At 45.9% G+C, this 15,214-nt stretch overlaps 1 protein-coding gene across 1 annotated transcript; it reads left to right on the top strand.

Annotated features, from left to right (window-relative positions):
* Positions 1-218: 218 nt before the first annotated feature.
* LOC140210357 (glutathione S-transferase A-like) lies at positions 219-14,184 on the top strand. The gene is made up of 6 exons (XM_072279238.1): positions 219-427; positions 530-595; positions 2,828-2,933; positions 4,390-4,508; positions 9,892-9,980; positions 13,890-14,184. The coding sequence occupies exons 1-6, from the start codon at positions 260-262 to the stop codon at positions 14,020-14,022; spliced, it is 681 nt and encodes a 226-aa protein (XP_072135339.1). The 5' UTR covers positions 219-259; the 3' UTR covers positions 14,023-14,184.
* Positions 14,185-15,214: the final 1,030 nt, after the last annotated feature.

Genomic DNA, 15,214 nt, shown 5'->3' with positions numbered 1-15,214 from the left:
GGTCAACGTTTAAGAATAAGGGGTCGTGGCTTCAAACAAATAAGCCAAAATGAAATCTCACGGGGACGTGAGGCTCCTTCTCCGTGAATACTGTAAGGCAGAAGTGGGTACGCGACTGCGTGGGTGGTTGCCACCAGCCAGAAGCTCTTTGAATGGTGAGACAGACGAGGTCCGCTCCCCGGGACGTCACGGTGATTTCCGGGATTGCACCACAGGCGAGGTCAGGTGACGGGCTCAGAATGACTTAGCAACAAGTACGATGGCGGAGCGGAGCACACTGTACTGGGGCTCGGGCTCTCCGCCCTGCTGGCGTGTGATGATCGCGCTGCAGGAGAAACAAATACTGGACGTGCCGCATAAACTGCTGTCGTTCGACAAACAGGAACACAAGTCACCCGAACTTCTGGCACTAAATCCCCGTGGAGAAGTAAGTTTGAACGGTTCAAGGTTTCCCCTGCTGCAGAGCTGCCGGCGAGGTGCGGGTGTACCGATTGCCGGGTCGTGACTAACTGCTTTCGCTCTGTTCCAGCTCCCCACCTTCGTGTACAAAGGCAACATCGTGAACGAGTCGATGGCGGCGTGCCTGTACCTGGAGGTGAGTGTTAAGACACGCCGCCATTCTTCCTGGTCGTTCCTGCACATAGCAGGAAGTACGGATAACGGAAAGAGGGGTCGTCCGATTAAAGGACGTGTGGAAATCCTGTCCGGCGCCAGATCTGTGAAAAGCCGAGAGAAAATCGCTTCAGCGGGAGCGCCTAATTAAATCAGGAAAGCACAGACCTGGTAACCTGGCGAGTTTGGATGAATGTCCCCGCCTCTTGCTGGGGAAGTGATGTGTTTCCCTGCCCGTTACGCCAGAAGCTCAGCTAACTTTATTTTATTTAGCGATACAGCGCGGAGTAAGCCCTCAGCGACACCGCCCCAGCAACCCCCGATTAAAGCCTAACCTAATCGCTGGACAGCCCAGTAGGTTTTTGGACTGTGGGAGGAAATTAGAGCACCCGGGGAAAACGTGTAGACGGCGCCGGTTTTGAAACGTCAACTGCGGTTCGCCCCCAAGCGTAATAGCATTGCACGAACTGCTACACTACATTGGGGCATTGTGCATTAAACAAAACATTGCAAGTGATAGGGAAACACTAGACAGGATTGTGTGAGGAATGTCAGGAAGAGGAGTCAGTAGAACATGTAGTTTTGTGTTGCAGGAAGTATGGGAGACAGAGAGAGATGATGAGAAACTAAGGGAGTTGGGGGTGCAGGAATTCACATTAAAAGGGTTGCTGGGCATGGGTGAGAGAGCACAAGTCCGGGTATTTTTTTAGTGTTTTTAAGGGATACAGGGGTCTTTTATAGGATATGACGGATAAACAGGAGGAGGGTACTAGGATGGTCAAAGATGGGAGGGTAAAGTGCAGGTTTGTGTGTGTGTGCGTGCGCGATTGGGTGAAGGGATTTAGAATATATGTCTAGTGCACGTTCCAGAGCAGAGGGTGGCGGTAATGCACCATTAAGCTGGATGCCGACCGTCGTAAAAGAAGATACAGACAGACATGAGGGATAACGCAGAGGCAGTAGGTATATGGATTGAGCCGCCTGAGGAAGTGGTAGAGATGAATACAAGAATGTTTAAAAGACGGTTGGACAGGTATCTGGGTAGGAAAGGTTAACAAGGATATGGGCCAAACGAGGGCAAGCGGGGCTATTCTGGTCAGCACGGACAATACGGCCTCTCTGGCGTGAGACTCTTGTGACGGACCTGAATAAACTGGAACAGCCAGTCTGGTTCAAGAGTACTTGCCAGGAGAGCTTCTTCCTCTGAAGATCCAGCAATGATACTGAATCTCAGAAGAAGACCTGCTTTATTTCTGTACGTTAAAATGTAGACGAGTTAGCCAGTTTTAAAAGCTGAAGTAATGAGCAAGGAGCTCTGCTAGGTGCTGGTAGCCCTGCCTCTAGTCGTGACCCAGTGGCTAACGATTTGTATAGTGTGTATGTGGAGGAGTAGAGGTGTGACCCATTTAGCCACAGACTGAGGACAGCTGTGAGTGGCAGTTTTGGCATTTTGTTTGACAAGAAATGAGAAGAAAATCCAAAAATCTGAGATGCAAAGGGACTTGGGAGTCCTTGTGCAGAACACCCTAGAGATTAATTTACAAGTTGAGTCGGTGGTGAGGAAGGCAGATGCAATGTTAACATTCATTTCAAGAGGTCTAGAATACAAGAGCAGGGATGTGATGCTGAGGCTTTATAAGGTACTGCTGAGGCCTCACCTTCAGTATAATGAACAGTTTTGGACTCCTCAACTAAGATGTGCGAGCATTGGAGAGGGTTCAGAGGTGGTTCACAGGGATGATTCTGGGAACGAAAGTTATCAGACAAGGAACATTTGTTGACTCTGGGTCTGTACTCACTGGGATTTAGAAGGAAAATGGGGAATCTCATTGAAACCTTTTGAAATGCCTAGACAGAGTAGATGTGGAAAGGATGTTTCCCCTAGTGGGGGAGTCCAGGACAACAGAGCACAGCTTCAGGATAGAGGGCATGCACAGAAATTGTTTTTTAGCCAGAGGGCGGTGAATTTGTGGAATTTATTGCTGCAGCCAGCTGAGGAGGCCAGGTCGTTGGGTGTATTTTAAGGCAGAGCTTGATTGGGCCACAGCATCAAAGTTTACGGGGAGAAGGCCGGGGTGTGGGGCTGAGGAGGGGGAAAAGGACCAGCCGTGATTGAATGGTGGAGCAGACTTGATGGGCCAAATGGCCTATTTCTGCTGCTGTGTCTCATGGCCCCTGATGTTTCTGTGTGATGTATTTCCTCTCTGCTTCGCAGAGTCAGTTCAAGGCCCAGGGCAACCAGCTGATCCCAGACGGCCCAGCAGAGCAGGCTTTGGCATATCAGAGGATGTTCGAGGTGGTAACTCTGCACCAGAAAATGGGTGAGTTTCTGACCATGCTCTCGTGTTTATCCTGTGTGGGTGGAGGGCATGTTCTATTCCACTGTTTAATGTGAGAAAAGCTTTCTATTTATGCCAGTTTTAAATCACTGGCCCCCTTATCAGCTGCCAATAGAGGCTGCATGGTGTCCATATCAGCCGCTTCATGACAGCTATGAACCACTGCTGGACTAACTGAATCTAATCCTTCCCTCATGTCCATCAACCACGCACCAAAACACTATTGGCAGAAATGTTTTTTGCCAGAAAACCATTATCTCCACTTTAAACACTTATAATGATACAGCCTCTTCCAAAATTAGAATTAGGACTAAAATCACCTCCTCCTGGAGCAGAAGATTCACTATGTCTGGTAAAAGAAAATTTTCTGTGCCTCAATTTTAAGCATGCCTTAGTATTCAACATATCTCAGAGCTCATTGCTCACTGCTCCTTATCTTATAACTGGAACCCTTTGTTCATGACTCCCACAAGTGGAGACATCTTGGTAAGATATACAGTAGCTCAGTACTCTCCTATATTTTGCCACATCTTCACAAAGGCCATTGATGATGATGAAATTCACCACTATGTTCACTGCATCATCATGTACAATTACACCATTTTTTTGGGGGGGAGATGTGTTCAGAGATCAAGACCCGAAATCTGGCAGAAACCCATAATCTACCTGCCCTCCAGTGTTCTTCTGAGACATCTTACAACAGGCCTTTTAAGGAGTTGGAGAGAGCGCCAACAGCAGTGTCCTCCCCGTGGTGACTTGTATCCACTGGCGGGTGGACACCATTGATCTCTCTCTCTCACTCACACACACACACACACACACACACACACACACACACACACACACACACACACACACACACACACACACACACCCACCCCTGACCCCAAGTTCCTCGGACACACATCCCATTTGTAGATCTGTCATCGGGAGAACAAATTCCATGAAGTGCTTGAAATCCCATTGGGAAATCTAAGAATCTTCTGACTCCTGCGAACCCCTTGGCAACAGCCATTCAAAGTGGAGGAGGAGGGTTTGCGTGGTACTGAGAGCTTTGTGTTCGTACTTCGCAGAGAGCTTGCCAGAGCAGCAGACAGTGCACTTCCCAGACTAACCAAGCGCTCGTCATACCTGTATCTATTGTTACCTGGTCAGTCACCTCTGAATCTACCGAACTGGAGTAAAGTTAGTTGTCCTCCATCCCAAGCAGCAGCTTCAGTGGGTTAGTGGTGGTGAAGTGAGAGGCGGTAGTGGGGTGAAGGGGCAGTCTGCTAGCAGGGACTGAGAGAGGGGGCAGTGGGTTAGTGGAGTGGTGGTGAGGTGGGGTGAAGGGGCAGTCTGCTAGCAGGGACTATGAGAGGAGGGCAGTGGGACGAGCTCCTCTACATTGTTCCTGGGCACAGGGATGGTTCTAACCTCACTGTCTTTCTGCCCACAGCTGACTTTCTCTTTTACAACTGGAGAGTTCCAGAGTCCGAACGACATGAAACAGCACTGGCAAGGAACAAGTCTTTGCTGTCCACAGAGTTTAAACTCTGGGAAGGATATCTGCAGAAGGTACGACCATGTATCTCAAGACTGATGACAGATGATGCACTCTTGCCATAGTTAGATTCCAGTTAGAACAGAAAGGAGTTGCAGAACCAGGTCATTGGGCTCATTGAGGCTATTCTGTCCTTATGGATGATCCTCCACACTGTACCACATTCTGCATGTTCCCATTCTCGCTCCACAGCTTTTTAAAAACTTACACATTGTCCTCTTTGAATATATTCCAGCAACTTTGGACTACACTGTCCTCCCTCACAAAAAGAGCAATATGCTAATCACCTTCTGGTTTAATAAATTTCTACTCACCACAGTCCTAAATATCTTTCACAACATCCCAAGTCTATCCCTGGAGATTTACAATTGCAAAAAAGTTTGTGAACCCGTTGCAATTACCTGGTTTTCTGCATTAAATATTCATAAAATGTGGTAATTGCAAAGAGTTCACAAACTTTTTCTTGCAACTGTAGATGCTGAAATCTGGGGAAACATGCTCCAGAATTTTGTATGTTTCAGTGAAATATCCTCCCAGTCCTCTCAACTTCAGTGAAGACAAATGGCAGTACTCCATCATCTGAGTGGGTTAGGTGATACTTCCTTTCATTGCTTGTGCTTCACCCAGGTCTGTTCCCACCAAAATCCTATATAACTGTAGTTAGACATCTGCAAAGTGCTGGAGGAACTCAGCAGGTCAGGAGTCCTGATGAAGCGTCTCAACCCAAAATTTTGACTTTATTCCTCTCTGTAGATTCTGCCTGACCTGCTGAGTTTCTCCAGCATCTTATGAGTTACTCTGGATTTCCAGCATATGTAGAGTCTCTAATGTTTGGAGTTAGACATTTTGTATGCTAAACCATCTGCTAAGAAGACCAATATATCAATTGTCTTTACTGCACTCTTACTGATTCATCTACAAGCCAGTGACTTTCCCAATCCTTGTTGCTGACAAACTTGACAACATTTTTCTACATCATCTGAGTTCACAATTCATAATCTCACCCAATTTGTTGTCCTTGGTAAAACTGAAAGCATTACCTCGATATAAATGATAAAATTTGGAGGCCAAAGCACTGGCTGCTGTGGCACGCCACGAGTGATGTCGACCAACCCAGTAAAGACCCATTTGCGGGAGAAGCCTGAAATATAGGCATTCAAGTAAGGGAAATTCCCCCCTTACAAAATTCACAAATCACTATCAGAAAGTTGTGGTACTGGTAAAATTCACTCTCATGAATTAAAATGGCAAAAAAAATCTATGAACAACCTTGTTTTTGCAACTCTTATTTGTGGATGCATACAGAGATGATGTGGCGTGGACTGTTTCCTGGGGATGCAGTCTCACCCCCTCAGCTTAACTCAGCAGTTACCCATATTCCACCTTTGCTTCCTTCCACCAACTAGTTTTTCATATGTGCCAGCATCTCACCCACAATCCCATCTTCTTTAATAGTATGCTTGAACATTTTATGTGGATGTTTTTGCAAATTCCGCTACATTACACCCAGTGGTCTCCCCTTGTGTGATCCATGATTTTGTCCTCAAAAAAAGAAAAAAAAACTCCAGTAGGTTTTACAAACAATATTTTCTTCCAGTAATCAATGTTCAGTTGGTCTAATGCTGCAGAAGTTTCCCAAGTGTCCTGTTATTTTCATTGGTTCCAATTATCTTCAGCATCTTTGCCACTGCTGACGTTAAACTAAATATTCCGTAGTTCCCTGTTTTCTGTCTCCATTCTTTTGAAATGGTGGGGTTACATTTACCACACTTCAATCTGTGGGATTTCATAATCTAGGGGGTTCTGGAAAATGCCCATTATTTCCATGACAATTCTGGGCTACAGATCATCAGGCCCTGAAGATCTATAAACATTGTATTCTTGCTGATACTAATTTGTTTTGTTCTTCACCTTTTGGTTCTTAGTTTCTGAGCAATTTTAGGAAGCTGGTTCTCTCATTTTCAGTGAAGATAATACCAAAGTATTTGTTGGATTGTTCTTCCATTTCACATTATCAACTCTTATTATTTCTGGTTCCTTGGGCTTCACTATTTCTTTTTGTTTTAGATATTTGTAAAGGCTTTGATACTTTAGTTTTCTGCTGTCTGCAAATTTACACATTTTATTTTTGATCTCGTTGTCAATTTCTTTGCCATTCATTGGAATTTGAAGATTTGAGCCTTTGGCAATCTACCTTCGATCTAAAACCATCCTTGATGCGTTTTGTTAATCTCTTTCTTTCAATATTTCATCTCAGAAAGAACTGTATTAACTGTTGCTTTTCTTGCATTTGTTTCATAATTGTTGACCATTGTCCACCTACTGTCAGGCCTTTAAAGCTCACCATTTCTATAGTAACCATTGTAGGCTTCATACTTCATAATTTCTTCTGTTTAGATTGAGAAGCTTAGTTTTGCATCGAACCATTATGATCACTCTTCTGTAATGGACCCAACACAGGTAATAGTTGCAGTTACCTTTTCTCATTTCCCGTCTTAGGATTAGCCGGCCAGTGGTGCTGTGGCATCCACACCGGACTTCAAGGCAAGTAGTCCTGGGTTTGAATCCAGCCAGCTCCTTGCACACTTTCCATTCCTGCTAGGTTGTGCGTCAAGCTAGCAACTCGGCCTCGTTTAAAAAAAACATGCAAAAGAAACGGCAAGGTAGCTGCCCAGTGCACCTCAAGGCACAGAGAGGAACAACAAAAAAAACGAGTTTAGGATTGCCTACTCCCTAGTTAGAAGTTCAATGTTTTCATTCAAATATCCATCCCATCCTCATGGAATTAATTCTTCTTATGCTAGTTTGGCCAGTCCTTTGATTAAGGCACTGAATACAAGCATAGAGATGTCATGTTAAGGGTGCATAAAACATTAGTTTGGTTGACCACTGCTTTGAGACCCGGCCACCACATTGGAAAGAACGAGCGGATGCTGTAGAGGAGATTTATGAGGGCGTTGACAGGACCAGAAAACTTTCACAATGAGGGGTTGTTTGCTTTAGGAGTAAGGATGGAAGAGAAATTTGCATCATAGGATAGTATGGCACAGGAGCAGACCTTTCAGCGCAAGATGTTTGATACCAGACTAGTTAGGCTAATGACATATAATCCCTTCTGCTTTAATGGTCCACATCCCTCTGCATGTTCACCTCTCAGCCTCAGTTGTATGCATCTCCAGCCCCTACCCTGTCAGTGTATTGGAGGAACCCATTACACTCGCTGGAGGGGGAGATAGTGCCCTGCACATCTCCTTTCACCTTGCCTCTCATCATAAGTGCGTGCACTTTACCCTTAGACCTTTTGACCCTGGGAAAAAGATGCAGCTGTCGCCACTATCTGTCTCAATTTAACTCTATAATCTTCTATCAAATCTGTCCTCAGCCTCTGCCGCTCTGGAGAATAAAATCCCAGCTTGTGAAATTCTCGTCATAGCACATGTGCTCCAAATCAGGAAGCGTCCTGGAAAAGCACCTCTACACCCTCTCCACATCCTTCCAAACGAAGGCAACCAGAGCTGTCTGCAGTTACATGTGACTGAAACAGCATTTTATAAAGCTGTCTGCTCTGTCTGCAGTTACATGTGACTGAAACGGCATTTTATAAAGCTGTAGCATGAGCTCAGTGCCTCATCTGATGAGGGCTGTACTGCTCCTAACAACGTGCGTGGCCACTCGTAGATGCTGACTCATCCTTTGGCATTATTCCACTCTAACCACAATGTCATCAGTCTTTTGTGTTATTAGCAGGCTTACTAACCTAACAATTGATATTTTCCTCCAAGTCACTTATAATAATCACAAACAGCAGTTGTCAGTACCGATCCCTGCAGAACACCACTAATCACAGATCTCCAGCCAGAGTAAATACCATTGACTTTACCCTCTATGTCTTTCATGGACAAGCCAATCCTGAATTGAGACAGCCAAATCCCTGTGGATCCCATCTATCTTAACCTTCCTAAACAATGGAAAATAAGGGACCTTAACAAATGCCTAAATAAAACCTACGTAGACAACATCCACAGCTCAAACTTCAGTGATCACTTTCATCACCTCCTTGTTGAACTCAGTAAGTGTAACAGGCCCTGTGCAGAGCCATGCTGACGGTCAGTAATTAGGCATGCTGATTCAAATGCACATAAATCCTTTCCCTAAGGATCATCTCAAATAGATTCCCTGCCACTGGGGTGAGATTCACCAGTCTGCACTTTCTGGAATCATCCCCATTTCCCTTCCCAAACAAAGGAATAAAATTAGCTGCACGCCAGTCCTCTGGGACCTTGCCTGTTGCTAGAGAGGATAAAAGAACTTGGTCAAGGCCCCAAAATCTCATCTCTTGCCTCTCAATATCCCATCAGGTTTTGGAGACTTAATGTTCTTTAAGAGACCTCTTTGCTTTGTGTGAGTAAATTCTGAAAGTGGTCCCGTGGACTGGATCTTCCAGTTGCTCTGATGTTGAGGGATGCTTTCTGGGAACTCTGTAACTGGTTCCTGTTTGATTGCAAGTTTTAATGTTGATTGGCTGAACCTTCCACTACTATTGACACTTGGGTAGCAGTCACTGGCAAGACTTGGATGATAGAACTTCAGTGTTTTACTTATAGTGGTTTAACATAGAACATAGAATAGTACAGCACAGAACAGGTCCTTCCGCCCACAATGTTGTGCCGACCCTCAAACCCTGCCTCCCATATAATCCCCCACCTTAAATTCCTCCATATTCCTGTCCAGTAGTCTCTTAAATTTCACTAGTGTATCTGCCTCCACCACTGACTCAGGCAATGCATTCCACGCATCAACCACTCTCTGAGTAAAAAACCTTCCTCTATTATCCCTCTTGAACTTCCCACCCCTTACCTTAAAGCCATGTCCTCTTGTATTGAGCAGTGGTGCCCTGGGGAAGAGGCACTGGCTATCCACTCTATCTATTCCTCTTAATATCTTGTACACCTCTATCATGTCTCCTCTCATCCTTCTTCTCTCCAAAGAGTAAAGCCCTAGCTCCCTTAATCTCTGATCATAATGCATACTCCCTAAACCAGGCAGCATCCTGGTAAATCTCCTCCGTACCCTTTCCAATGCTTCCACATCCTTCCTATAGTGAGGTGACCAGAACTGGACACAGTACTCCAAGTGTGGCCTAACCAGAGTTTTATAGAGCTACATCATTACATCGCAGCTCTTAAACTCTATCCCTCGACTTATGAAAGCTAATACCCCATAAGCTTTCTTAACAACCCTATCTAAAGAACCAGTGTCTGCAGAAACACCTCCCATGGCGGGGAGAGGGAAACAAGCTCTGAACTAGGGGAAGGGATCAGGATAACCTCTCATATCACCACAGTGTCTGCCTTATGCATCGGAGTGTACGCTAACTGCCGTCTTTCCTGCCTGCAGATGGGACCACGCTCATATATAGCAGGGAAGAACTTCACCATGGCTGATGTCATGCTATTTCCACATCTGGCCTTCTGCGTCCGATTTGGGTGAGTACTGATTGTCGCTGGGCCTGTCTACTGGCGATGCGGTTGATCAGACAAACCTTCGGGTGCTGGTGACCTCACTGAGCTGAGGTTTCCTGCCCTGCCAGTGGGTCACTACCAAATCCTTCTACATTTCTTTGTGACACGAGACAATTCAGCTTATTCTGCTGACTAGCTCTGGGTACTTTTCTTCCCCAGCACTTTTCCCCAAGACCTAATCTCCCCATGTCACCCTTATCTCCTCCCAGATTCTTCCCCCACATACCACAGGCACTTTACAGATGCTGGCTCTCCTATCAATCCTTTGAAATTGGGAGGAAACCAGAGCAGCTGGAGGTTAGGGAAAGGGTGTGTAATCTCCGCACGGACACCAGGTTCAGATCCAGGTCTCTGGGACTGTGAGACAGCAGCTCTAAATGCTACGCTGGCCATGCCAGGCTGATGAGGTAAAGTCAGCCCATTTATGGGAGATGCCCTGCAGGTGCTTTGAATGTATGAGAGCAGTGTGATGTGATGTTGAGAACTGAACAACGGTGCTGACTAGTTTTGAAGAAATAATGTGTCACCATTGTAATCAGCAACTGGATTCCAGGTGGTTCTCTGCCACAGAATTGATTGTTTTTAAAGGGTTAAAATATCTCAAGCCCTTTCTGTGGGCAGTTTTCCATGCCAGTGGTAATGAGGTGAGCCTGTCTGGGCTCCATGGAAAGGACAGTCTCCGCACTGACATGTGTTGTAACTGGTGGTGTCCAGTAGAGGTGATCTGCAAGCGGGAGCTCACCCCAAACCAAACCAGCTGGTGGCAAGGGGTGTCTGACTGTGTTCTCTGGCAGATCCTTGAACTCTAACCAGAAATGTTGTTCCCTACAGTGAGAAATTTGTTCTGTTTGTCAGGAAGTGTGTGGCCATGCCCTTTGGTGCAAAAAATGAAAGGGTCAACTATTTTCTAAATGGAGAGAAAATACAAAAAAACTGTGATGCAAAGGGTCTCGGGAGTCCTTGTGCAGGACTTCCGAAAGGTTAAATTGCAGGTTGAGTCTGCGGTGAGGAAGGCAAATGCGATATTAGCATTCATTTCAAGAGGACAAGGTTATAAAAGCAAGGATGTAATGTTGGCACTTTATGAGGCCCTGCAAGGCCTCACTTGGAGTTTCATGTGTGGTTTTGGGTGTCCTATCTTAGAAACTGGAAATGATTCAAAGAAGGTTCACGAAAATGATTCCAGGTTTTCAATGGCTTGTCATATGAAGAGCATTTGATGGCTTGAGGCCTGTATTCACTAGAATTCAGAAGAATGAGTGGTGATCTAATTGAAATCAATCAAATGGTGAAAGGCCTTGATTGAGTGGATGTGCAGAGGATGTTTCCTCTAGTGGGAGAGTGTAAGACCAGAGGACACAGCCTCAGACTAGAGGGGTGTTCTTTAGAACAGAGATGAGGAGGAATTTCTTTAGCCCGTGAGTGGTGAATGTTGGAATTCTTTGCCACAAGCAGCTGTGGAGGCCAATATTATGCATATTTAAGTCAGAGGTTGATAGATTCTTGATTGGTCAGGGTATGAAGGGATATGAGGGGGGAAGGCAGGAAAACTGGGGCTGAGAGGAAAATGGACCAAGCATGGTGAATGGCAGAGCAGATTTGCTGGGCCTAATGACTTAATTCTGCTCCTATATCTTATGGTCTATTATCAGTGGTACAGAGCCTACGCTGAGTGCTGCATCTCACTGCTGTCTATGCAGCTCCTCTGCAGACAAAAAGATTCCCATCGTTTGGGGTCCGGGGTCCAGGTCCCGTCTCAGTCTTGCACAGATGCTAGCTGACACACTGGGTTCCTCCAGCAGTCTGTCGCTCCAGATCTCAGCACCTGCAGTCTCTTGTGCACCATGTCCTATCGTTCACGGTGAGCATTAGCACTGCAACCCAGCACGGGGGCTGCCCCTCACTCTGGCCCCTGCTGCCCAACCTGACTGCTGTGCGCTCTCAAACCTTCACAATCCTCGCAACTTCAGGCCAGTACCTCTCACAAACTCATTTCCTTCAGCACCATACCATCCATCCTCCTATAGACTAAGAACCTGGCAGGTTATGTAGCGCTGTGTGTTGAGCTTGTAGCCATAATTCTAGGTACTGCTGCGACCCACTGTGCCTTACACCCTCATCAGACTTTGAGAGGCCTGGTGTCAGTGTTTACTGGCACTGAGCACCTTGGAACATTTGACTGCAATCTCTGGTGTTCAGTAAGTTCTTTGTGCTGTGATTTCTGAGACAGGTGTTGGCAGTCACTTCCCTGTTGGACTTGAATTTCTGGTAGGCTGATCCTGAGGGTTAAGATACATGGGATCCACAATTATCTGGTCGTTTGGATTCAGAATTGGCTTGCCTTCCGGACATGGAGTAATGGTGGCAGTGGGGGGAGGGGGGTTTATTCAGGCTGAAAGTCCGTTCCACATGGATGGGTGTTGGGACTTGTTGTATATAATACTAGATGAAAATGGAGATGGGTGGGTTAGTAAGTTTGCAGATGATGTGAGTACTAATGGAGTTGTGGACAGTGAAGGAGGTTGAAATGGGTGAGCAAGTGGCACATGATGCTGAACCTGGGCAAGTGTGAGGAGTGAGGAGTGTACATTGGCAGGTGACATGTAAATGTTGGAAGTAAAATCTCATTTAATGACAGAATCAGTAACAGTGTCGTGCACAGGGATCTTCGGCTCTGTCGATAGCTCGTTGAAAGAGACCAGAGAAGTTGATAAGGTGGTTAAAAAGACGTGGCATGCTTGTCTTCATTGGCTGGAGCACTGAGTTTCAGGATAAGAAAATAATGTTACAGTTCTGTAGAAGTTTGATGAGGTCACACTTGAAGTATTGTATGCAATTATAGACTTCCCCATTACAGGAAGAATGTCAAAGCTGTGGAAAAGACACAGGATAAGTTTACCAGGATGCTGCCCATATTAGAAGGAGGCCTATAAAGAGGTTGGACAAATTTAGGTTGTTTTTCTGGAGAGTGGAGACCTAATAGAATTTTTTTTTAATTATGAGAGCTGTACATAGGATAGACAGTCAAAAGCTATTTCTCAGGGTAGAAAGGTCAGATCCCAGAGGACATGCATTTAGGGCAGGAGAAGTAACATTTAAAGGACATTTCTGAGGGATTTTTTTTAATACAGTGTAGGCCGTGTGGGAAATAGGCTGCTAGGGATAATGGTGGAAGTAGACATGATAGTGGTGTCCAACAGATTTTAAATAGACCATTTATTCAGTACTGTGCGAAAGGTATATATATGTGTGTGTGCACGCATATATAGCCATGGTGCCTAAGACTTTTGCACAGTACTTTATCTGTCGGTGTGCAGTGGAGAACGAGTTTATAAGTCTGGCAGGAGCAAAGGGTGTTGGGAATGGTGAGGAGGGAGCACGGAGGGAGGGGTGTGGGTCAGGTGGCAGAGTGACACGGTGCAGACTCACCCAGCCCTGTGACACTAGGCAAGCTCATTTAATTATCGATCATTACAAGATATCTCTCTGGTGCTTTCCACTCCCTCCTCTCTTCCTTCCCCTTTTCCCAGCTACGATTCTCCTCTCCCTGCCTCCTTCCCACTCTCAGTTGACCATTTCAGAATCAGGTTTATCATTGCTCACATATGTTATGAAATTTTCCTTTTTTTTCCCACAGCAGCAGCAGTACAGTGCAATGCATACAATTATTTCAATACCGTGCACAAGTCTTGGGCACATATATATATAGCTGGGGTTCCTTAGACATTTGCACAGTACTAGAAATATGCAGGAAAGGATACTGTACAAGTAGCAGAGATTTAGTTTAATGTAGCATGTAGTTTAGTTCATACAGACATCGTTTGTTGAAGGGGCTATTCTGGTGCTGAACTTTTCTGTGCTCTTTGATTCCAGACTCTCTCAAAAGAGGTACCCCAATCTGCTGGATTACTACAACCGAGTGAAGGAGCGGCCGAGCGTCCAGGCCACCTGGCCCCCCCACTGGAAGGAGAACCCTCCGACCATGGACTCTCTGAAGGACGCCTGAGGAGCCTGTTCTCACCAGGTGTACTGCAGTACAGACACACACATTCCATGTGGGCTGCCAGCTAGCTCACGTTCAGACATATCAAATGAATAGTGCTGACATATTCGAGAGGAGGGGGGGTGATTCAAACTTTTGAATAAATGTCACAAGTCTTATTGAGAACATGAGTGATGGTTATTGTGTCAGACATGAAAGTTACTCGAAGGGTTTATTAGTGAACCAAGCTTAACCCAGATGCTGAACAGCTGTTTACCAGTTCACTGAGTTTCTTTGACAGGTACTGGTGCTGTTGAAACATTGCTGCCCTGTCGGTTCCCTCGCAGCCCATAACGTGCAGTGAGAACAATTGGAATTGCCTGTGCTGTCAACCCAGAAACAGATCTGCATTGCAAATACACTTGTCCAGTTTGTCAGAGCAACTACCCAGTGCAAGGCGTTCGCTGTAGGCTACCGGAAGAGGGGGAGAGAGTGAAGTAAAGAGCAGAGAGGTTGATTGGTGACAGGTGAAAGGGCTGGAGGAGGGGGAATCTGATAGGAGATGATAGAAGACCACGGAAGAAAAGGAAGAAGGAGGAGCACCAGAGTGGGGTGATGAGCAGGTAAAGAGAAAAGGTGAGCGAGGGAAACCGGGATGGGGACAACTATCAGAAGTTTGAGAAATGGAGGTTCATGCCATCAGTTTGCAGGGTACCCAAGTGTAATGTAGGGTGTCGCTCCCCCAATCTGAGTGTGCCCTCATTGCAGCAGCAGAGGAGGCCATTGTCTAACACATCGGAATGGAAATAGGAAGTAGAATTGAAATGGTTGGCCCGATTTTTCTGGCGGGCTTGGCAAAGTGGTCTCCCAGTCTATGTTTCGTCTCACCGATATATGGGAGCTCCAGGAGCACCGGATACAATAGGTGACACCAACAGACTCCCAGGTGGACTGTCACTTCACCTGGAAGGACTGTTTGGGGCACTGAATGGTAGTGAGGGAGAAGGTGTAGGGGCAGGTGAGACACTTGTTCTGCCTGCAAGGATGAGACAACACAAACCTGAGATAATCTGCAAATGCTGCAAATCCAAAGCAACACACACGAAATATTCCCATTCCAACTTGTCCAGAAAAGGCAAGATCTCCCAGTAGCCACCCATTTCAATCCTACTTCCCATTGCTTTCCCGACAGTCCTATACTCTGAAATGAGGTCAC

This window comes from Mobula birostris, chromosome 15 (genome assembly GCF_030028105.1).
Source record: "Mobula birostris isolate sMobBir1 chromosome 15, sMobBir1.hap1, whole genome shotgun sequence".
Taxonomy (NCBI): Eukaryota; Metazoa; Chordata; class Chondrichthyes; order Myliobatiformes; family Myliobatidae; genus Mobula; species Mobula birostris.
The sequence above is the reverse complement of the archived record's forward strand: the minus strand, read 5'-3'. Positions and strand labels throughout refer to the sequence as shown.

Excerpts from the sequence above, each read along its gene's own strand:
- LOC140210357 (XM_072279238.1), top strand. The coding sequence starts at position 260 with ATGGCGGAGCGGAGCACACTGTACTGGGGCTCGGGCTCTCCGCCCTGC. Across the intron at positions 428-529 it reads CACTAAATCCCCGTGGAGAA|CTCCCCACCTTCGTGTACAA; the intron begins GTAAGTTTGAAC and ends GCTCTGTTCCAG. Across the intron at positions 596-2,827 it reads CGGCGTGCCTGTACCTGGAG|AGTCAGTTCAAGGCCCAGGG; the intron begins GTGAGTGTTAAG and ends TCTGCTTCGCAG.